General features: G+C 45.0%; 2 protein-coding genes across 2 annotated transcripts; both read right to left on the bottom strand.

The window, feature by feature from the left end:
• Positions 1-449: 449 nt before the first annotated feature.
• On the bottom strand, positions 450-11,532 carry f8 (coagulation factor VIII, procoagulant component). Its single transcript, XM_076159645.1, has 27 exons — positions 11,306-11,532; positions 11,033-11,133; positions 10,543-10,665; positions 9,565-9,777; positions 9,280-9,462; positions 9,001-9,104; positions 8,527-8,647; positions 8,163-8,421; positions 7,896-8,061; positions 7,689-7,776; positions 7,382-7,599; positions 7,125-7,275; positions 6,770-6,979; positions 5,529-6,373; positions 5,293-5,435; positions 5,010-5,175; positions 4,621-4,860; positions 4,282-4,510; positions 3,922-4,104; positions 3,517-3,633; positions 3,154-3,225; positions 2,955-3,040; positions 2,707-2,862; positions 1,868-2,012; positions 1,599-1,750; positions 1,107-1,289; positions 450-1,010 (listed from the first exon to the last, which is right to left on the bottom strand). Exons 1-27 carry the CDS (start codon positions 11,494-11,496, stop codon positions 855-857), a joined length of 5,001 nt encoding a protein of 1,666 aa, XP_076015760.1. The 5' UTR covers positions 11,497-11,532; the 3' UTR covers positions 450-854.
• Positions 11,533-11,994: 462 nt separating this feature from the next.
• Positions 11,995-21,450, bottom strand: LOC143008054 (uncharacterized). The gene is made up of 17 exons (XM_076159631.1): positions 21,197-21,450; positions 20,965-21,037; positions 19,907-20,039; positions 19,544-19,765; positions 19,305-19,451; positions 18,575-18,728; positions 17,629-17,757; positions 17,039-17,158; positions 16,845-16,948; positions 16,601-16,729; positions 15,535-15,651; positions 15,111-15,182; positions 14,561-14,603; positions 13,917-14,467; positions 13,345-13,828; positions 13,024-13,229; positions 11,995-12,799 (listed from the first exon to the last, which is right to left on the bottom strand). Exons 1-17 carry the CDS (start codon positions 21,431-21,433, stop codon positions 12,643-12,645), a joined length of 3,078 nt encoding a protein of 1,025 aa, XP_076015746.1. The 5' UTR covers positions 21,434-21,450; the 3' UTR covers positions 11,995-12,642.
• Positions 21,451-21,620: the final 170 nt, after the last annotated feature.

Genomic DNA, 21,620 nt, shown 5'->3' on the forward strand with positions numbered 1-21,620 from the left:
AGGTTGATTGTTTCTGCTGGGACAGTCTGGTGGTGGAGGATAAGCCAGAATAACATTACATAACAACACAACATGATGGACTGAACAAAGAAAGAGAAGAGATACTGTGCATTAACTGGAAAGAAAGAAGAAAACAATAGCAAGAAACAGAAATGATGAAAGCTTTCCATCCTCTCAGAAAGCAGGAGAGGAAATGTTGGACGGAGAATCCATTGATTAGCTGTGCTCACACGTTTAAGCGCAAACACTGATGTTATGTTTGAGTTCAAGAACACGCGATGGTGATCCTGTCCTGTGTCTCTTTGTCTAGAGCCCCAACCAGCAAGTTTCCCACAAATCACCTCCAAACTTGGCAGAAACATTGTGTAGGGTAATGGGCGGTCTGTGTTTGTATTGTCTGTGTGTATATTTGCACATCACACCTAAATAATGACATAAAGCCACTGAAACAAAGTTCAAAGTTTCTTTATTTAAACTAATAAAGCTGCATAAAATATTAATACAAACTTCTCCAGTGATATAAAATAACCATTCAAACTGTTTACATCCATCAACACTGAAATATTTACACGCGGTTACTTTCAAAAATTGCTGAATTATGTACTACAAAATACTGTCAGTATGTGTGTGTGTTTATCTTATAAACACTGTGAACCTCCTTCATTAACACTTCAACAAGTAAAGACAAAAAGAACAACACATTGGTGAAAATGTAAACAAATTCTATCAAATTCTACTAGTTGATATAAGTTGCAAGTTAAGAAATCCAAATCACAACGGCAAGAGGAAACTGCAAAGACTCGTTTCTACAGTGGCGACACGCTGCTGGTAAGCTTGTGTGTGAGCCGGCGACCTCAGTGACCCTGCTGAGTGTCACAGCCCAGGACCTCCAGACGCAGGGCGATGTCATTGATCCATCCCTGCGGGTGGATGCGGAGGTAGCGTCCGAAAAGTGGGGGGTCAAAGAGGGTGAGGGCCTCCTCATCCGGGGAGCTGTTTCCTGGGAAGATCTGAGGAAGGAGGGAGGGGAGAGGAAAGAGATAAAGATGAGTGAGACGGAGGGCGAGACGGAGGGAACTGCGTGAAGAGAGAGAAGTTTGCTTTACTTTTTCTCTTTGTGAGCCGTCTTCTAACACGCTGCTCCACGAATGTCTGTCGCGACTGACGGTGACTGAGAACTCGGTCACCATCATCTGGGTGAGCAGAGACGAGGCTCCTTGGGTCAGGACCCCCGTGATGCGTCTGATTTTGCCCAAGTCGACCTGCAGCCACTCGTGAGGGTTGTTGTTCTGGGGGAGAGCGGAGGCCAGAGGCAGAGGTTTCACAATGTATAAAGCTCAATGGTACAAAGTTAGCTCGAGGCTTTGTCCCTGACCTCTCTGCCTAACCATGACATGCATTACTGCCTGGTATGTGACCTTTAATAACACAGCCTGCTAGACAGGACAGATCACACCTCCTCAGCTCAGAGCAGCAATGTGTGAAATGTGTGTGCAGCTATGTGTGTGTGATAGGAGGAGGAGGTGAGAAGAGGAACAGAAATTAGTAGAGTACTTACAAGTTTATTTATGTGTGTGTGTGTGTGTTTTTGTTCACACCTTCGGCCTCCAGGCATTGACACTGCCCTCCTGGTGGAGGCGAGCGAGGGCGGAACTCCACGTACGCCGCAAGTATGAATAAACAGACGAGGCTGCAAAGTTGCTGTTAGGAATCAAGTACCTCTTCTGAAGTCCGAGAGGCATCGAGCAGCCTGGACACACACACACACACACACACACACACACACACACACACACACATCAAAATCAATCACAATACTATCACGCAAACAGTCAATGAACTTCCTGTTCCTGTGGGTGCAGCTCACTGTTGAGGTCGCAGCCCAGCAGCTCCAAACGGAGAGCAGGTCTTCTCTCGAAATTGAGCGGCTGAATGCGGACGTAGCGAGCCACGATTGGTGAATCCAAGTGGTTGTCCTTCACTTTGGAGCTGTCCATGTTTCCGTGAAAGATCTGAAAGCACACAAACCACGTTTGAGTGTATTATGAAGAAAGACCCTAAAGGGAATCTGAGCTTTATTGAGTCATCAGAGATCATTTTACAAGCTCCTCTGCATCCAATTGCAATTGTAACTTCAGGGGGGGATAGGGGTCGTCCTTCACAGCAACAAATTCTACTTTTTACTCCCCACGATGCCCTTGAAATGTTTCACAACAGATAAGGCGGCTGGTGGTGAGATCAACTCGTTATCAGCAGATCCACGTCTTAAATGTGCCAAGACTTCAACTTCAAGTCTTTGTACATTTAACATCAACATATTAAGTCTTCAAGGTCAAAATTCTGAATCTCTAACTTAATATCTGCCTGTGAACAATGAAGTTTCCATTACAGCTGAATGTTAGAAATAATTAACAGCTGTAACCCAAACTCTGACCTGCTCCATTCCTTTACCTTAACCTTTTCTTTAACCTACTTGGAGGTTTTACTTAATTGTTTTTGCTTTTTTAGACTAAAGGAAACTTTTCTGACCCGACGTTAAATCACTTAGACATTCTCATTTATTTATTTTAGTTTGATTTTGGTGTTTGGGTTTCGTTTAGACTTTTGATGTTCCTAAGGGGATTTTGGTGTATCTTTACCTCTTAATCCCTTTATCCCGTAACCCCATAACCCCTTAACCCCTTAACCCTGCCACAGTAGACATACTTTGGTCGGCCTGCTGCTGTTTCCTCTGTAGGTGGTCCACGTCTCCTGGTCCAGACTGTAAGCGATGGTGAAGTGTGTGATGTAATAGTCCCTCAGAGTGGCCCTCACTCCCTGTGTCTGCACACCGTGCAACAGGACGGGCCTTTCAAGGTCCACCTACAAAACACACATATACATACGGTATGTACACATATATGAAGGATAACGGTGATATCACGTAACAGATACATGAAGGCTCTGTGACACACCTGAATCCACGACGTCTTGCCTTTACCCATCCAGGCGTTGATGTAACCAGAGAGCTCCAGCCTCGCCAGCCTGGGCTGCCAGTTTCCTGGATATACACACAGAGAATCCATGTCAAACACAACTGTTACAACAAATGGCTTTCATGGTACATGTTGAGCAAATGATAATAATGATAATGAACCAGAAATGTCCCCTCACCTATATGATCTGCTGCGGTGATCTGAGAGTCGTCTATCCTTCCTGATTTCATCCCCAGAGGCAAGACACATCCTGCAAGTCAGCACAACAACATTTCATTCATTTATCCTATTATAACATCTGTTTCTGTGCACTTAAATACATACAGACATTGATGTTTCAATGTCTTAAATTATCATTGTTTTGGTGAAAATATTTGAAATTCTTATGATGAAACATTCAATGTGTTGGTACAGAATTTTACATCTTCATTGCTTTAAAAACCTCCAACAAGTACACATTCACTTAAAGTAAGAACTTCTATTACTGGTTTATGAAAAAAAATAAAGAATAACACTTTTTACAGACATAATCCCTGTGCACCTTTATTATAGACCAGTAGTTTGGCCCTCATGCCGGCCAGCTGGTAGTCTCCGATGGTACATTCCACCAGCCACGTGCCCACTGTGGGGGGTCTCATCTCCACGGTGCCAAACACACCTGGAGGGCGATGAATGAATGGTTACATCATGATGTATGCAAATATCAGAAAGTACACGATTTTGACTACATGAACTTGAATTGAATCCAACTGAGTGACGTGTGATCTTTCAAAATACGTTTGTGTAATAAGTGAAACTCCAATATGCAACCTGCTGATGTACACATATTGTAAACTTCTCTACTTCTCTGTATGTGAGTTTACGACACATACATGAGAGAAAGCACAAATGCTATGGTGTGTGTGTGTGTGTGTGTGTGTGTGTGTGTATGTGTGTGTGTGTGTACCAGGGAATAGGTTGTAGACTCCCATACGATGTTCCTGTTCAGTGTGCACAGTCAAAGGCAAACCATGGAAGTGCACCGCATGGTACTCTCCATTGCTCCCCACGTTCAGAAGGTGCCACCTGACCTGCTGGTGCTGCGCCACCAACAGACCAGGAAGTGTCTCTGCCACATAGCCATTGATTGCTGTGAACATGACATTGATGCCGGTCATTTCCACGTCACAACTAATACTTTAACATACATTATGTCAGTAGTTAACCTTTTCTTTTTTGACAATGTTAGAGTTCTGTTTTTTTGAAAAGTAAACAGTTTTTTTCTCAAAATAATTAGATTTATGAAATATGCAGGTAGTCAACTGACCAGCAAATGTATTACTGGTCTTGTACCAGGGGTTGTCAGGTTTTGCCTGGCATGGGTAAGCACAATGCTGCCTCAGGTTCTCCTCCATGTACCAGCTCTTAGTTTCATCAAAGGTGTGGAAGAGTAGAGAGAACTCCTTTATTCCAGGCTGCATGTTCAGATGAGTCTGCAGCGTGCCGGGTTTACAGATAACCAATGAACCAATCAGACCTGAGTGAAGATCTCTCTCCTGTGAGGAGAACAGAGGGAAAATGATGGCGATCTCAAAACTGAAATGAAACATGTAAACCTCCAGACAAAAGAATAACAGCATAGAGGAGAGGTGGTGTGAGCACATACCTTGTTCACAGTGGAGTAGTAAGCACCAACTTTGCAGTCAAAGTCTGTGTTAGTTGGCCCTTGTTTCTTGGTGATCCTCCAGTTGTAGGCTCGAGCTTCACCGGGAGCCACAGCCTCTCCTGGGACACCAGCGGGAGCAGAGGAGTCATAGTTCTGAATGAATCCGGCCCCCTGGCTGCGGTCGTACACGCCGTGGAGGTGAAAGGAGTACGGTCTGGATGCCTTGTTCTTAAAGATCACCTAAGAAGGAAACAAAGGGGAATACAAACCACCACAAAGTTTGATCTGATCAGGAGACTTAAGTGAATCTGGAGAAAAAGATGACCATTGACCACTGATTTATTGTTATTATAAATCAATAAATGCTGGTTAGGGTGATTATTACTCACTGTGATAAGATTGTTAACTTCCGCTCTGATGACAGGACCCATGATTCCCAAATATTCCTGCAGTTCTCCTCTGGCTACAGGATAAAGGAAATCTTCATCCCTGTAGGCTCGAAACACCACTTTCTTATACTCCGGCAGGAACTTCCTCATCCCACGACGCATCTCTCTGAAGAGGGGAAGATCAATAGCACCGTCTTCAACACTAGGTTAGGACATTTACTGTGCGTGAATGAGAACCATCTCTGTCCACGATGTGAAGCCATATGATCTTATCTTTCCCTACCCGGGGCTCATGAGCTGTTGTGGTAGTTTGAGGCCGTAGTTCCAGGTAATTTCCTCCGCAGCGATATAGTAGGTCTTGTATCTGTTGTCACCGGAACGCGGGTCGATGTAATCTGTGGCAAACACGTCTGATGTGCTGTTGTCCTGTAATAAAGTGTAGATTTTACAGTAAGTGGGGTAATTAAACACATAATGAATGAATACACTCTAACACAAAGTAAGTCTCGCACACTCTACCTCTCCTATGTAGTCATCATACTCCATAGACATAGCGATACTGGTTGCATTCCTTTCTTCATCAGTGATGTTGATGTAATCCAGATCTAAAGGATCAGCTATCTGTGGCTCAGGTTCAGGCTGAACGTGGTTTTGTGAGTTTGGATCCGAGATGCAGGCCCTCTTGTTCAGCTGTGAATTCCCGCTCGGTGCGATCTCATTGGTCTCCTCAAGCGCCGCCTTGGTCCCGTTCTTTTCAATTTCAGTTTGGCTTGTTTCTTTGGCCTCCATCTCGGCGCCAGTCACAGTGCCGTTTTCCACAAAATCTTCTCCAGTCTCTATCCTGGTTGCGGCTGAATCTGAATCTGAATCTCCATCGGTGAAATTTCCCTCCGCTTGTCGTCTCTGTCTCTGACCCCCCTGGCCATCGGGCTCGACCCCATTCTGACCCACGGCGTCTGTCAACTCCAAATCTCTCTCTAGTTCCTCCAAAATATCCTGTGGGATTTCTCCCTCCGACACCATGTTGGCTTTGTCCCCATCTAACGACGTCACCGTCACCCTCCTCAGCTCACACTCAACCCCCACAGAGGCATTAGTGACATTATCAGTGGTGTTTACTGACTGAGTCGTATTGAGGTCAGGTGAGGGTTTCTTGCACACCTGAACCATGACTGTGCGGTTTTGGGATCTTCTACTCCTCGGCTGTAGATTAATCTGATCTAAATAGTCTGAGATATCATCATCACCATCATCATCCCGATCAACCAGTGGAAGTTCTGAGTTATCGCACGGGCGCACGGTGTAACGGATGCTCATCCCCAGGCTCTTGAGATTGTCATCAAAAGCACTGATCTCCCACTCACCTGAGAGGAGGGGTAACAGAGTTTATATCTGAGCGTGAGGAAATACTCCACAACAGATTATTATTAATTATTATATTATTAAGTATTAAGGCATTAAAGCGATTGGGTTGGTTTTCCCGGCACATTACGTCATTATTCCCGTAACAGAAACAACAAGCTACAGAGAAGTATCTTGACATTCTGATCCTAATCAGTTACTCATTGATTTCCCCATCTTTAATCAGGACCTTTAAAAGATGAATGGTTGCATCATATCCTTACCAGCAGTTCATTAGTTGAGAACAGGAAGTTTTAATGAGCTCATCTTCTAAATAAAGTACAAATATCTCCCTTATCGCACCAATTATATTGTTTTGTAAAAATAAAACCAATAAAATAACCTTTCTAGGAACTTACCAATCAGCTCTGTCTCCATGGAAACTGTCTCACTCGTCATAGGGAAGAGCGTGAGGACGGACTGGTAGCCACTGTGGTACTGGAAGAGGTTTCCAGTGAAGTAGACTGACAGGAAGTCACTCTGGGTGCCCACGTTGGCAACATGCCAGAATGTAACATCGCTCTGACACATTACAAATTGGCGCCCGCTGAACATGATGCCATTCACGCCTGGAAGTGTACAGTTATACACACACACACACACACATACAAAAACAAAAAAAGACATCAAAAACCCAGAACTGAATCTGTTGAAGCTTAAGCTGTTAATTAATAATATCAGATTACCGGCAATAGCAAAGTATGTTGAACTCACTGTAAATGACGTTGGATTTGTAGAATTCAGGATCGGTGGCGTTGACTTTAGAGGGGTCTTTGCTATACTGCTGAATGTTTTCGTTGATGTACCAACTTCTGTTCTCATCAAAGACGGCAAATATCAAACTCCACTCTTTATCTGGGCCCAACTGACACAACAGAGAGAAACGCGTGAGTGCAGGTAAGAAGCAACAATGTTCTGCTTGATACTGTTCTGGGTTGCTATGGCAATAATCTTGAGTGTTTTTCTCTCACCAACAGTCCTCTGCGGTCGATGCTTTCATACTTGCAGATGAGAAGAGTGCCCACCAGCCCCGAGGCCAAGTCCCTCTCTGGGGAGACGGTGCTCTGGTACAGTTGGCTCAGACACTGGGGGTCTCCCTCCAAGGGCCCGTCATCCAGTGACAGCTTCCAGATGTAGCCAAAGGTCCCGTTGGGGGGCACACCCAAGGAGCGCAGGTCCCTCATTGGTGCTGTAGAATCAGATGAGATTCCAGGTAATATAGAGGTTGGGGATTTGGTGTAAACGTAGAAGGAGAGATTATGTCCAAACTGATCTCACCATTTCCTGATCTCAGCAGAGGATAGACCTTGGTTAGGCCATTGGGGTACATATTGAAGGGGTAACTGGCCAGATTCCGGAAAATTATCTGGAAGCACAAATTTAAACCACCTGGAAGTCAATAGAGTTCATTTTGGACACACAAAAGCCGCACTCATGCAGCTCTGCACTCATGCAGCTCTGATATATCGACTTTGAATCACTCACATGAAACTGATCATTGACTTCTCCTTTCAAATGTGGACCAAGCAGTGTGTTGGCAGGGTATTTCCTCTGCGTGAAGGTTCCATCTGTGTATTCCACATACACCACCTTTTTATACTGGAATCCCAGTCGGTGAGGAGATGTGGTGAAATATGGCGACTGCAGCTCACTGAAGAGGCAACGAGCAAAAGGACAGCAGATTTGTTGTGTTTGTTAGAGAAACAGCACGTCCACCACAGTACCCCTCATCCTGTCCTCCGTCTTTCCTACCTGTCCGTGGGTTTCAGATGAGGAGCATAGTCCCAGGTGATCTCTTCCGCTGCGATGTAGTGCACCCAGGTTTTAAACCTTTGTGTATTTCTGGATCTGGCTTGGAGTTTTGAATTCTTAGGCCCAAAGTTTATGATGTTGAACATGTCTTCAGAGTAATCGTCCCCATAATCCTCGTGTTTGACGTTACGTAGGTCTGGGCCAGGCAGAGTGGCGGCCACAGGGCAGTCCTCCACCGTAAACAAAGCACTCATGCCATCTTTGGAGAGCCGAGGAGCAGAAATCAGAATCAGAATCAACATAACACCTCTTCGACCTCGTCAACCTATTTCAACCTCTTTCAACCTCTCTAAGACTTTTGTACCTTTGCTGTGGGCGTGTATCTGACAGCTGATAAGGAAACGGCCAATATTGTTGGGTTTCATCTGTGCGGTGATGAAGGTCATAGGGGTCACTTCCACAGTGACTTTACGATGGGTCAGCACCTACAAAATCATTGATCAAGAGATTCAGAAATCGAGCAATTGGAAAATTTGTGTGGTGCTTGACTGTGTCTCATTTGTAACAGGAAAAAGGAAAGTGTTGATATTTGGGCAAAATGTGATCACAAGAGGCCTTATTTGCCTATGGAAACTAATCTGTGTAGTTTCTAGTGTTCTTATATGTAACATAGAAGCAGAGCAACAAAAACTACACACAGACTCAACTTGATTGATTGGATTTCAATAGTTGTACTGCAGCTTAATTTGCCTTTAAATGTTAGTTTTTAATATTAGGAGTGTTACAAATTACTCCTTCTGGCCTTTTAATCTTTTCCTCATAGGATGACCTGAATTACCTGTAGAGTGTGATCCTGGAACTGAATGTTATGGATTTCTGGTGCTGTTCCCATTCCAATTAGATGCCAAAACACATGACCACGGTTCTGACAAATGGTCAGTCCTAAACACACACACACACACACACACACACAGGGAGAGAGAGAAAGGGAGAGACAGAATTAGGTCAAATTCCTGTGTGGACCACATGCAGCGCAGCCACTGATACACTGCACAGTGTTAGCAGCACTTAACATTACAACATGACTTTCTGGAACCAACTCAGCACAACGTATTACCAGGTAAGGTAGAGTTGATATATCCATTGATGGTGTGGTATTCCTTCCTGCCGTTTCCCCTTCTGAACTTCTCTCTGCTCCTCCTCTCCCCAACCTCCCCATACCAGCTCTTGCTCTCATCAAACACAGCAAACACCAGGACAAATGCTGGATTTCGCCTCTGGCCATCTTCTGCGAACGCACCTGTGTAATACACGTCCACGCATGAAACACGATCAGAAGCCTCACATTAACACAACAACACAGATTACATTCGACTACACTCAGGCGCACGTCCCCACTTACTTGACTTGCAGATGAGCAGGGCTCCGATAAGTCCTGAGTTGACGTCTCGGACCGTGTCCACCTGTGATGAGTAGGAGTAAGTCAGACACTCTGGGTCCCCGTTGGTGGGGCCATCGTTGCGGTTGATGTCCCACACGTACTCGAAGTATCCTCCAGGAGAGACGGCATCATCCTCCTTCTCCTGTCCTGCTGTGGAGTCATCATACCCAGCTCCTGGAAAACACACTCAGCATGACTCCTTCACATTCATTCAGCATCACTTGTGGAAACACTAATGTCATTGAAATTACATGAACTTAGATATCCACTTTCATTGTGTGAATTATAATATTGTGAATAAATAAAGGGCAAATCAGATCCACTGATGTAGATAATGAATAAATATAAGGGAAACACTGACTCAAAGAATCCACAATCCTTATATCATACACGCTCACACACATATATCTGCCCTTTCACTTAACACTGATTTCAAGGGTTGCTGGTTTAAGTTAAAAGCGTGAGCCCGAGGCGACATAGTTCAGATAATAGGTAACTGAATTTTCCTTGTGGTTTTCCTTCACCACAAATGATGCGGTGTCCTTCTTGTCTCTTGCTTGGTTTGCTTTGTTAGTCACTGATATACTGTAATTCTGGCCAGATGTGAACATTAACATAGTTGCCTCTTTTTGCTATTTTTGGGCTCACTAAAGTACTGTAGAAAGGACAAATATTCACAGGGGAGGGCCAGTGTGTCATTAGTTCAGATTTGCATTTCCCCTGGATTCTGGCCGCAGCACAATGAATAACTGACATTGCTCTCTAGGGTTTTTGTTATTGACTCATAATCCAGGCATAATCCAGCCGTATGAGTCAAAAAAGTGAGTCAAATAATGAGCAAAAGGGACTGTATGCAGCTGACTAACACTGGGACACGTACCAAAAAGTTAACCTTAAATGATGACATAATTGTAATGATTAGCTCAGTTCAACGCTTACCTTCAGACTGTTTCCAGTAAGTGATTCCTACAGGGCTGATGCTGTACGGCTGAGACGCAAGGTTTTTGAAGTGGACCACCACTTTGCCACCAGCCTGGGCATGGATGACCGGGCCCTGGATACCTGCAACCAGTTACAACAACAATACTTATGATTATTACAATTATTATGATTCTTATGATTGTTGTGATTTTTATGATTTTTTATGATTGTTATGATTATTATAAGTATTATGATTGTGAGGATGGTGATGTTTTTATTACTGTTTGTTATTATTATTATTATTATTATTATTACTATTATTATTATTATTATTATTATTATTATTATGTGGCCTTATATAAAAAAACATAGGTGGATAGGTAGATTTTGTTATATTATTTGGATTAAACAAACACAATCAGATAAAAATGTATTATATTTATTTAGCTGTAACGTAACAAAATACGCATAAACAATACTTAATGACACAGCAGTATAAAGAACCTACCTGTCCAGGCTGGCCTCGGCTTGGGGACAGTATATGTGGAATCTGTGTACTCCCTATAAACAGCCTTGATATATTTTTGAGGAGCATCTTTGGTTTTTCTCCTAAGAAAATAAAGTAGTAATGAGAAACTGGATACATTTGACAACGAGTTGAGTTAGAAATGCAACCAAATCTACACTTGGGTATTCCTGTAACAAGTGGGAAGTCTGATGTCTAAACTCCTGCTGTCTAAACTTTTCCACTCTAATCTGAATACTAGGAGAGCCAACTTGCCTTTGTTCGGACGCGGGGTCAGCAGCACCATCGTCTAGGTGGACATAGTCCCATCCGATCTCCACAGCTGCGATGTAAAACTCCCTGACGACGGGCGGAGGCGGCGACGAAGGCGGCGGCGGAGGCGTCGGCACCTCTGCGGGGCAGCAGAGGAGCGGCAGCAGCAGCAGCAACACGAGCGGCACTCTCATCACACCTGTCTGAGTCCGGAGAGCACACACACACACACACACAAACCGGCTATGATGCTCCTGACGCCGGGGGGAGGGTATTTAAAGGGCCGCGGGAGAGGAGGAGAGAAAGAGGTGGGAGACACACTCCACGAGAGAAAGACTAGAGAGGGAGGGGAGGGAGGGAGAGAGAGAGAGAGAGAGAGAGAGAGAGAGAGAGAGACTCAGACCTAGACGGAGAGAGGATGTATAGCAGACACTAAGAAAGAAAGACAGAAGAGTAGACCCAAGAGAGAAACACAGACAGACAGACAGACAGACAGACAGAGACAGACAGACAGAGACAGACAGACAGACAGATAGATAGATAGATAGATAGATATAGATGGATGGATGGATGTGTGTAAATCTTGTTCTCATAAGACCAAACGAGGCTTCACTTCCACCTTGTGGTGATAAGCAGTACTGCATGACATCTCTGGTAAATGATTAGTTAATAATTAGGCAACGTGCACCGTATTTGGTTAAAAAATATTTAATGCAAACGAGTAAAGAAGTTGCTTACAAAGTTGCTCACTGCCTCTGTTGACAATCATAAAATCAAGTTGACCACATGTGTATGAAAGAAGTTTAAATAAACATCAAAACAATAAAGGGACACACAAGAAATGAATGAATAATGCTTCATCATACAGTTTTACTGTATTAACTTAGAAAACAAGTAATAATATAATAAGATTTATAAAAAAGTTAATTTACACATTAAACAGCACAACAACTGCACCACACACAGATCTTTAAGATGTGCTGGCTGTGTGAGCTTTCACTTTAAATATGACACAGATATCGTGCTGGATGAAATATCTCAAGGCCGGGCGGTTCACTGGTACAGAAGTGATATTAAATATAAATATGTAAAGCTATTATATATTTTTTCACCATTCCAATATTCTCTTATAGTATAATTTGGATTTGTGGCATGCAGGTTCATAGCGTGAACATAAAATCAAACAATTCCTTCACTATGAATGAAAGAACAGTGATTGAAGAAAGACAGTATTGTAACGGTCCTTATTTAAATTGTGTTAGGGGCAGATATGTTTATCTAAAAACAAAAACTTGTAACAAAGTTAACAAGAGGTCTGCTGGATGTGAAAGTAGTTACATTCATAGTTTGAGTGAGTTGACGTCTATAATCTGCTGCAGGATGCCGTCCACGTCAGCTGTGTCCAAACTGATGCCAGCTAGGTTGACCTGAGGGAGGATGGAGGTGAGAAGCGCCACCACGTTCTTACGGAGGCCAAACAGATGCTCCTGTGTGGTTCTGCGTGTGGCACAGAGAGGATCGACACCATTTATCACCAAGAAATTCACAGTTTGGCATTATAGTCACTGAGGGTAAACAGCTGAGCCACGGAGAGAGGATGTGACTTTATTCAACAAAGGCAAATTTGAAAGCGATGTTTCGGAAAGAACAGGTTCCCACATCTTATGTTTGACTCTGCAAATAACTGTGTTCATTCCATGCATATCTGTCTGACTACACACCTCGTTTCCTCGAGCACACAGTCCTCGACGTCGCTGTGTCTGATCCTGCCCTGTGTGGCGCTCTTCTCCTTCTTCTCTCCCTTCTGCTCCGGCTGCTCCCTCTGCCCGCACACGGCGTTGGGGCTCTGGATGGCCTCCTCCTCCAGCGGCTTCAGAGCCTGACCCTGTCCACTGGAGGTCGAGGTCGAGGTCGAGCTGTGGTTCTGCTGCAGAAAATAAGAGTAGTTTTTGAAGGTTTGGTGTTTGGATCTGGGATGAGCTGCTGTTTGTCTGGAAGCGCGATTTACATTCAACACAAGCAAGGATCTGTTGATGACTGACCTCTCCTCCGGTGTCTGTCTGGGTGCAGGCGTCTCTGGTTGCAATGGGCGCGAGCGGCGTCATTCTGGTCATCGTGCCTCTACTCGTCTTGTTGAGTTCCACACCCAGGACCCTCCGCAGCCTCTGCGCCTCGTTCTGCAAATCCGCCAGCTTCTTAACCTTGACCTCCCTGTCGCTCCCCTCCGGAGCCAAAGTTGTGGTCCATGACTCCCTTCTGCGACTCAGCGGGGAAACCACCATGGTCTGGGTGAAGGGGAACGAGTGGGTGGCGACGAGGCTGCTGGAGCTCTGCGGGGTGGCTTGGCCCGACTTCACCTCTTGTCTGCCACTGTCCTGCTCGGACAACTCGGAGGACGATGTCCCGGGGATACTGGCAACTTTCCCCGCATGTGAATCTCCTGACTTATTCGCCGGCTGCTGCTCATCCAAAAAGCGTAGCTTCTTTGTCAGACGGTAAAATGGCCGCTCGGGTTCCTTGCTTTGGCTGCAAATTACAAAGGTCAGTCTGGTGAATCAAGATATGAACAGATCCTGCATGTTTTGGTCTCTCACATCAGTTTGATATACATTACCTTAGCTTTTCTGTCTTCTCCTGTTGTTTTTCCACAGGCTCCATATTTGCATCTGTATTTTCATCTTCGTCTTCATGTGCAAGTCTCTGAGTAGGTTCATCGTTTGTCTCACTTGGCGCTTGTGTTTGTGCCTGCTTGTTTCGCAGGAGGCCTGCGTGATTTTGGACCGTGTCTCTCTTAGTCGCCTGCCTCTCTGCAGCACGGGTGACTGTGCTGTGCTCTTCTACGTCCCCAACAACGTGTGTGTCCCAGAGGCCATCAGCGGTCTGGTTCTCTGCATTCGCGTCTCTTTCAGCCCGCTTCTTTTGAGTCGGTGTGACTTCTGCTGTGCTCGTGCTGTAGTCTTCATCATAATCATCATCATCATCATCATCATCATCATCCTCATCATCATCATCGGTGTGTGTAGTTATGGAATCATCTACTGGAGGATCATCCCCTGCATCTGCCTCATCACCATCGTGTGTGTTCTGGGAGACGGGCTGGTTGGACTCTGATGAACTGCGTGAAAGCACTTGGTGTTTGGTCTGTTGGGGTTGGTACTCATCATACTGCAGCACACACACACCACCAAACACAGTGAGACAAGTGAGAAAAGCGAAACAATAAGAGATTCAAAGAGGAAGGTTCAGAATAACACGTACCCCCATAGATCTTGCTCTTTTTCTGCTTTTCTGTAGTTGTCTGCTGAAAAAAACAACAGTTTGAAATGAAAAGAAGGAAAACAGCCTTGTGGCTATGAGAGAAATAATAATATCATAACAACCCCGCCAGCATTGAATAAGCACGCCGACTTGGAACATGTCGTCTGTGTGGCTGAGAACTTTTCAGTCATGTGTGCGAATTCAAATGTGTCTGTTTTTTAGATTTCAGTTGAAAATGTATCCACAATGCACAGTAACCCCTAACCCCTTAACTGTTTTCTTAAAATGGACGAGAAACCAGGTCACTTACTGACATACACACACACTCACACTTTTTTCACTGTCAGTATTGTAAAACTGATTGTCAAACACACAGAGACCCACACAGTAGAAATAGTAGCATGAAACTCGTAGATGGAAACCACAGATAAGCATGTGAACCCGCACACACACACAAACGCACACACGCTCAAAATAACAGCGTGAAACTGTTGGTCCACGTTCACAAGCGCAAAGAACGACAAAGAGGTTGGTATAGATTGGCCTTTACTCTTTTTTGTGGGCTCTTTGGTAGCTGGATGTTCGGTGCTCCTCCCCCGACTCCTCTTTTGAAGAGCAACTTCTGCAAGACACACACACAAACACACACACACACTGAGTCAGAGATACTGCAGTACTGCAAACTCAAGCGCACAAGGTCTCCCTGCACACTTTAAACACCCGACTAAACATACATTTACAATCACGACCAAACGTTTTGATGAGGAAGATGTAGTTTCCTCAGTGTTAACAAGTGTGATAAACATGAACACACACATATGAAAACACATTTATGATCGCATCAAGGTGTGTTTATATAAATTATACTGCTGTGCGTGCCAGCAAAAGCAATCACACTTCCATTCACTGACGCAATCACCCCCTTTTGAAAGAAAACAATGAAAATAAACACACACACACTCACTCACACACACCTGTAACGTGGATTCGGGTTCTGGCTGCACTTCCAATTTTCAGGCGGGGCAGTGTAATGGCCTGTGGGGATGATCCGCCACTTCAGGCAGTCTTCACACTGTAACCACATAGGGCCTCTGCAAATGCAAACACACACGCACACGCGCGCCATCAGCCAAGCAGATTTTGACACGCCGCTCTTCATGTGACACGCATGAGCTGGGTGAGTTTATACTGCCGTGTAAGAACATAGAAGCTACAAAGAGTTACAAAGACAGACATGTTTATCCTTGACCTTGAGTATAAACAGTATTCACAGCACATTCTCCACTTCAAGAGCTACAATATAGCTTTTGCAATAAGCTACAGAGATTGCGAGTCATTCTTCTTCGTCATCTGTTACAGCGTCTCACTTCGTCTCTCCAATCACGCCTGGCCTCATTTCACTTTCAGTTGACTTCAACATGTCGCTGCTTGCCGGCCGCAGGTAATCAAATGAACCTGCACCTGCTGGGATTGTGCCTGTCAGTGTCACAGTCAAATACAATCCTCAGTCTGTGAAACATGATTAGTTGTTTGGTGTTCGGGCACAAACACAGACACGAGACGATAAGCGTGGCAAGAGAGTTTCTTATGTGCAGCCGGCGACTAATTGTTGCTGACACGCATACAGCACAGGTGGAGGGAGTGGAGTCTCGTCTTGTTTTCCCTTCTATGCAAACAACCTGGAGTGGTACGGCTTGAAGGTCCAAACTGAAGAAAAGCGCTGTTATTCTAATTCTTGTTTCTTCGTTACCTTGCCAGAATAATGCCATCTTCCATCTTTCCCATTAAGAATCCCATTCTGATTATGAGCTGTCAATTTAGGAGACATATGTACATTTGGATGGTTGTATATGTGCATGTAGTTATGTATAGTATAGGTGTGTATGATGTTTCGCAGGATTCCACAAGTGGAACACAGGTGGAAACATTGACCCACATTTTGCATTTAGTCCATTGTGTGTGTGTGTGTGTGTGTGTGTCTCCTTTGCAAGTTTAAACAACTGTACTGCTGCTCCAAGTGAAAGAAGAGAAGATGCTCACTCGTCCTCCTGTTTCTCCTCCTTGTCGTCTCCTCTGTGCAGAGCTCGGATCTCTCGCTCTCTGGCCTTCTTATCTGTCCCCTCCTTCCAGTAGTTGTTGAGTTTTATGCCCAAAGCACCAAGGGTCAGTCTGGAAAAAAAGAAAAAGAAGAAGATGGAGGTGACAATGTTAAAACAAGTGTGTGTGTGTGTGTGTGTGTGTGTGTGTGTGTGTGTGTGTGTGTGTGTGTGTTTAAAAGATGTACCTGTACTCTTTAGTATACTCAAAGTCTTGCTTGTTGTGAGCAGGTTTGAGGAAGTTACACTCGATGACCCCGATGACGCCGACTCCCACCCGTTGACCTGAAGACTACAGGAGAGGAGTGAAGAGGATGAAGAAATGCAACAACAATAAGATAGAAGTGTTTATGTCTCCAAAGTGTGTGGGATCGTCCTTTACCTTCATCTGCCAGCCCACTTTCTCATAGGCCTTGATGAGTCGGTTCTTGTGGTACATCATGATGCCGTAGTGGTCTTTGTTTTTGGGGTCGACGCCAAAGGTCACCTTCACTTTGTCTTTCTAACAGGTGCCAGTCAAGGATAACAGGGGCGAGCATGAGGCAAGATACATCAGATGTGTACTTTAATCCACGTTAAAAACTGAGCAGATTCACTTGTGTGGGAAGATCAGTGTGTTCAAAGGGGGATCTGATCAAAGAGCATAGGAGTAGTATGCAGTCGTGCATATTCTCCTGCGTACGAGTAAAACAGTTAGTCGTTTTTTGCTTTTTTGAATGTCTGTTTTCACGCTGTCCTGCAAAAGGAAGCATTGTGGCTCAGTGTGAGGGAGGCGTGGGGCTCACACTTCTGGTTTTTTCTTCTGTGCATTTCCTGTTTGAAACCAAATGAAGCTACGAGTGTAACCAGGCGGTCTCACAGCAGACAGTCTGACCGGTGTGAATGAAAACACCCACTGTGGCTGATTGATCGATTACACACGTAGTTTTGCTGTTAAAAGTACACACACACAGACAGACAGAGTAAGGATACACTGAAGTGTGGTTTGTAGACATCGTGCTCAATGTGCTTCAGCCTCTTTTCCACCAACTTGGCCGCAATCTTCTTTCCTCTCAGGATGACCTGAGTCCTGGGCTTCAGATACAAGATGCTGAGATACGCCTGAGAGAGGGAGGGAGAGAGAGAGAGGGAGAGAGTTATAACGTGCATGTGCTGCTTCCACACTGCTCACACTTCTCACGTCAAAGCAGAGCCGAGTAGTAACTAATGCCTGAAACTGGAACGAGGCCCAAAATTGAACGAAACAAGGGTGTTTGGGAGAAAGTGAGATGTGCTCTGCGGTGAAAAATTATTCTACTTTCTATTTTCAGAATGCGACACACTGCATTGCATCCTGAATGACAACAAGTGTGGAAATCTAATACAACATCATTGTCAGTGCATGAATTCTCTTGCGGAATAAAAGAGAAGAGAGATGAAAGGAGAGTGAAGTGCAGAGACGCTTTGTGGCAGGAAGGAAAGGGCTTATGAGGCACTGCAGGATTTGGTTGATTCACACTGACTGACTTTCCTCTGGTGTTGCATTCATACGTTGCGACATCCCGGCGTCGTGATCCTGTCTGATCTGTCTTTTTGTTTCCTGTCTTATTTCGGCCGAGAGGAACTAATGCAGTGCAAGGGTGAGCAAAATTAGCACAAATAAGATGACAAAATAAAAGAGGAACCAAAGAAGAACAAGAACATTTGAGATCATGACACCCAGAGCACTAAACCCAATGCAAATCAGGGATCAGCAGTCAATTTTAAAGAGGAAACACTGGAGCCGAGACGAGACATCCAGCAAAGATCCGGCCGGCAAAGATCCGGCCAGCAAAGATCCGGCCAGCAAAGATCACTCGGGGAGATTTTAGGTCGTTCTGACAACGTTTAAATTCAGAATCCAGAACAAGATGGTGGCTGTGAAGGACGTGAGAATCACCTTGAGGGAGTAGTACATTTCGGGGATGTTCTCCTGTGCTCTCAGGGATCCACTGCTCTTCATACTCTTCTTCATGTCCTCGATCTTGATCTTGGGCAGGCGGAAGTCAGTGACATCCGTGTCAAAATCCAGCTCTGGCTTGCCATCATTTGCTCTACACGACGGCAAAGACAGAGACAAACAGACACCTTTCTTATTGCAATGCAACATCATTTTCTACAACCCTCCATACACGTATTCTACCTTCTCTTTGTTTATTCAAACTAGAGCAAAGCACCATGACAACGGTGAAGTGGAGCTCATTGTTTCTGTCATGGTGCCATGAATAGCAAACAGACACGTGCTCTCCAGTTTCTCTTGTAACATCTTCCCCCTGATATTTCACAACCCTTCACCCCAGCCGTACCCTTCACCCCTGACCCCTGACCCCAGCCCCCCCTGACCCTCCCACACTCATTTACGATTGCCATTTCCAACTGTGACATCATTCATGGCATCAGTACAGGGGTTGATAGGTTGGTTACAGTTATGACATCATTAGTAGTTCCATTCAAACACTTAACTATGATTTGGTCAGGCAAATAAAAACTAAAATAAAAATGGAAAAGAAATCTACAAGATGTGGCTGAGACGGAAATATTCCAGGCCATTTACAGATACAGGAGGTCACAATTATAGACTAAAATGGACTAATGAGACTCCAGTACAGACAAAAATGTGAGGTTCTGACCTGCGGATGTTCCAGATTAATATCTTGGTGCCTTTTTTCGCAGGGATGGAGTCAAACTGTGTGTGAATCTGCTCCACGGACGTGACGATGGAGTGGCTGAGGATGGCTGCCAGGCTGGCCTCCGAATCCTCTGTCACCACCAGGGTCTGTATCTCTCGAGTTATGGTGAGAACATCCACGACACGCACAAATAAACAAGCATTCCTACGACACAAACTTCAGGTCATTTCTAAAGGATATTGCTGATTTGGCTGAAGGGGGCGATGGGGACGATGACGGCCTGGGCCTTGATGTTGTTCAGGTAGGTTTGAGACAGCATCCCCACAGTCTGGCAGCCTCCGTTCTTGGTGAAGATGAGGGCGTCGCGGCCCAAACGCATGGAACCAGACTTGAAGCCGTTTCCGTACACGCCGATAGCCTGCTTATTAGCCCTGCCTGAGCCCTTATCAGTGAACCCAAAACTGGGAATAAAGGTAAAAGGACAAGGGTGATGTGGTGGTTAAAGAAGGAGCAGTGAGTGGATGAATGAGTGAGTGAGTGAAAGGAAATCTTTGATTGAAAGCAGAGGAGAGACACCATCCATTTATGTGCCATAGTCTCACCTGAGCATTTTGTGCAGACTATTGGGCGTCATGCCGCTGCCGTTGTCGGTGAAAGTGAGACAGGGCTGACCATCTTGGTCACTTTCGTCTATCCAAATCTGTCTGGCAAATACGCCGGGATCGGATGCATTGTCTGGCAGATTGGTATGGAGGGAGGGCGAGAGGGAGAGGGGGAGGGAGAGAGAGAAGCACAAGGGGTAAGAAGACATGCAAATGTTTTCAAGCCTACATGTGCAAGATATCTGAAAACGCTTCTTGTTGACTGAATCACTGGGGTTTGTTATTACTGATATGTATCTGCTTTACTGGTCACTGTGCTCTTTTCCTCCTTACAACAAGGATCACAAGGGTGAAGGCCTATATTACAATGTCTATAAGGTCATTTATGGTGATTTGACATATAAAAAACAACTACAAAGGAATGTTGATGCGGTTCTGTTTTTGCTCCTGAGGGAGTCAAAGGTTGTATCGTTCCAAATGTGTTGGCAAAGTTTTATCTGTGTTGCGCAAACATACTGTGCCATCTTAACCATGACAGTGCAGCCGGTGTGGTGGACATTCGACGCAAGGGCAGCACCGTGTGTGTGCGTGCGCGCGTATATGTGTGTGTGAGGCAAGGCTGAAGGGAAAGGAAGGAGGTACTACACACGCACCATTTTGCTCCTCCTACTAAACCTGCAGCCAACAGACCGGCAGCACGTCTAAGCCAATACAAGCGCACACAGTGGACCAACGCCAGCACTGACAGCTCCCAGACAGACAGCCAGACAGACAGCATCAGCCTTGTCACATGATTGACTGACACTCGGCACAATATTATGAGCTCTTATGTTTCCACTGCGCCGATCACGTGTTGGCTAAGATGAGTAACACTTATCCCAGAGGCTCACGGTGAGCCCGAATAGGTGTGTCACCATAATTACATCTCGTATTACGTTTAGGTGAACTACAACAACAATAGGCGGCCAAGTTGCACCATTCGCCGCAGGTGTACAGCTGTCGTACAGATTCCATAAAAAAAACAAATGCTAAAAGGTAAATAAGAGTAATTTACCCACCTATTATCTCTGCCACCGCGCTGAAGGGCCAGGTATGGCTGGTAGAGTTGCTGTTAAGGAAGGAGGGACTCATCTGGAAGAGAAATAAAGGTTGTGTCACTTTTCCGTCTAACTCTCTTGTCTCTCTCTTCCGTGCAGCAACTTTAATAAGCGATCGTCCAAATGAAATGAAGCACGCTAGCGAAATCCCTCCCAAAACAATGTTAATCAATCGAAAATATGGTATACATACGGAACTGAGGCGAATCCCATGCTCGCTTAACCTCGCCATGTTTTTTAAAGGCGCGTTGAAACGTCTCTCTCCGCGCGCCTCTCCCTCGCTCTCTGTGTGTGTGTGTGTGTGTGTGTGTGTGTGTGTGTTTGAGTGTGTGGGAGCGCACTGGCGGTTACTGCGAGGTGCGTTAGGCGTGGTGGCGTTAATGTCTGGGGGAAGTTCTTTGACAGAATCAAAGAGGTAAACAAGCGACATGCCGGTGTTTGGTTGAGTGGCGTTTTTGTTTGGAGGACTTTCTCTGAAATGACGACACCGGTGAATCAGGCTGGTGCTTGAATATTTATAGATAGAATTAGGTGAACCAGGCTGGTGCTTGGATACTTATAAATAGAATTAGATTGGATTTCCAGGTGGATGGACGATCTTATTTAATGTCGCTTTG

The sequence above is a fragment of the Genypterus blacodes genome, unplaced genomic scaffold (assembly GCF_046128005.1).
Source record: "Genypterus blacodes isolate CSIRO-AG114 ecotype Tasmania unplaced genomic scaffold, CSIRO-AGI_Gbla_v1 ptg000098l_1, whole genome shotgun sequence".
NCBI classification, from domain to species: Eukaryota; Metazoa; Chordata; class Actinopteri; order Ophidiiformes; family Ophidiidae; genus Genypterus; species Genypterus blacodes.

Coding starts and splice junctions, on each gene's coding strand:
- f8 (XM_076159645.1), bottom strand. CDS start 11,496: ATGAGAGTGCCGCTCGTGTTGCTGCTGCTGCTGCCGCTCCTCTGCTGC. Junction 6,980..7,124: donor CAAATCCAACGTCATTTACA/GTGAGTTCAACA, acceptor GTACACTTCCAG/GCGTGAATGGCATCATGTTC. Junction 5,436..5,528: donor ATGATGACTACATAGGAGAG/GTAGAGTGTGCG, acceptor ACTTTATTACAG/GACAACAGCACATCAGACGT.
- LOC143008054 (XM_076159631.1), bottom strand. CDS start 21,433: ATGTCGCTTGTTTACCTCTTTGATTCTGTCAAAGAACTTCCCCCAGAC. Junction 19,766..19,906: donor AGTCTGCACAAAATGCTCAG/GTGAGACTATGG, acceptor CTTTATTCCCAG/TTTTGGGTTCACTGATAAGG. Junction 15,183..15,534: donor AACCCGAATCCACGTTACAG/GTGTGTGTGAGT, acceptor TGTGTCTTGCAG/AAGTTGCTCTTCAAAAGAGG.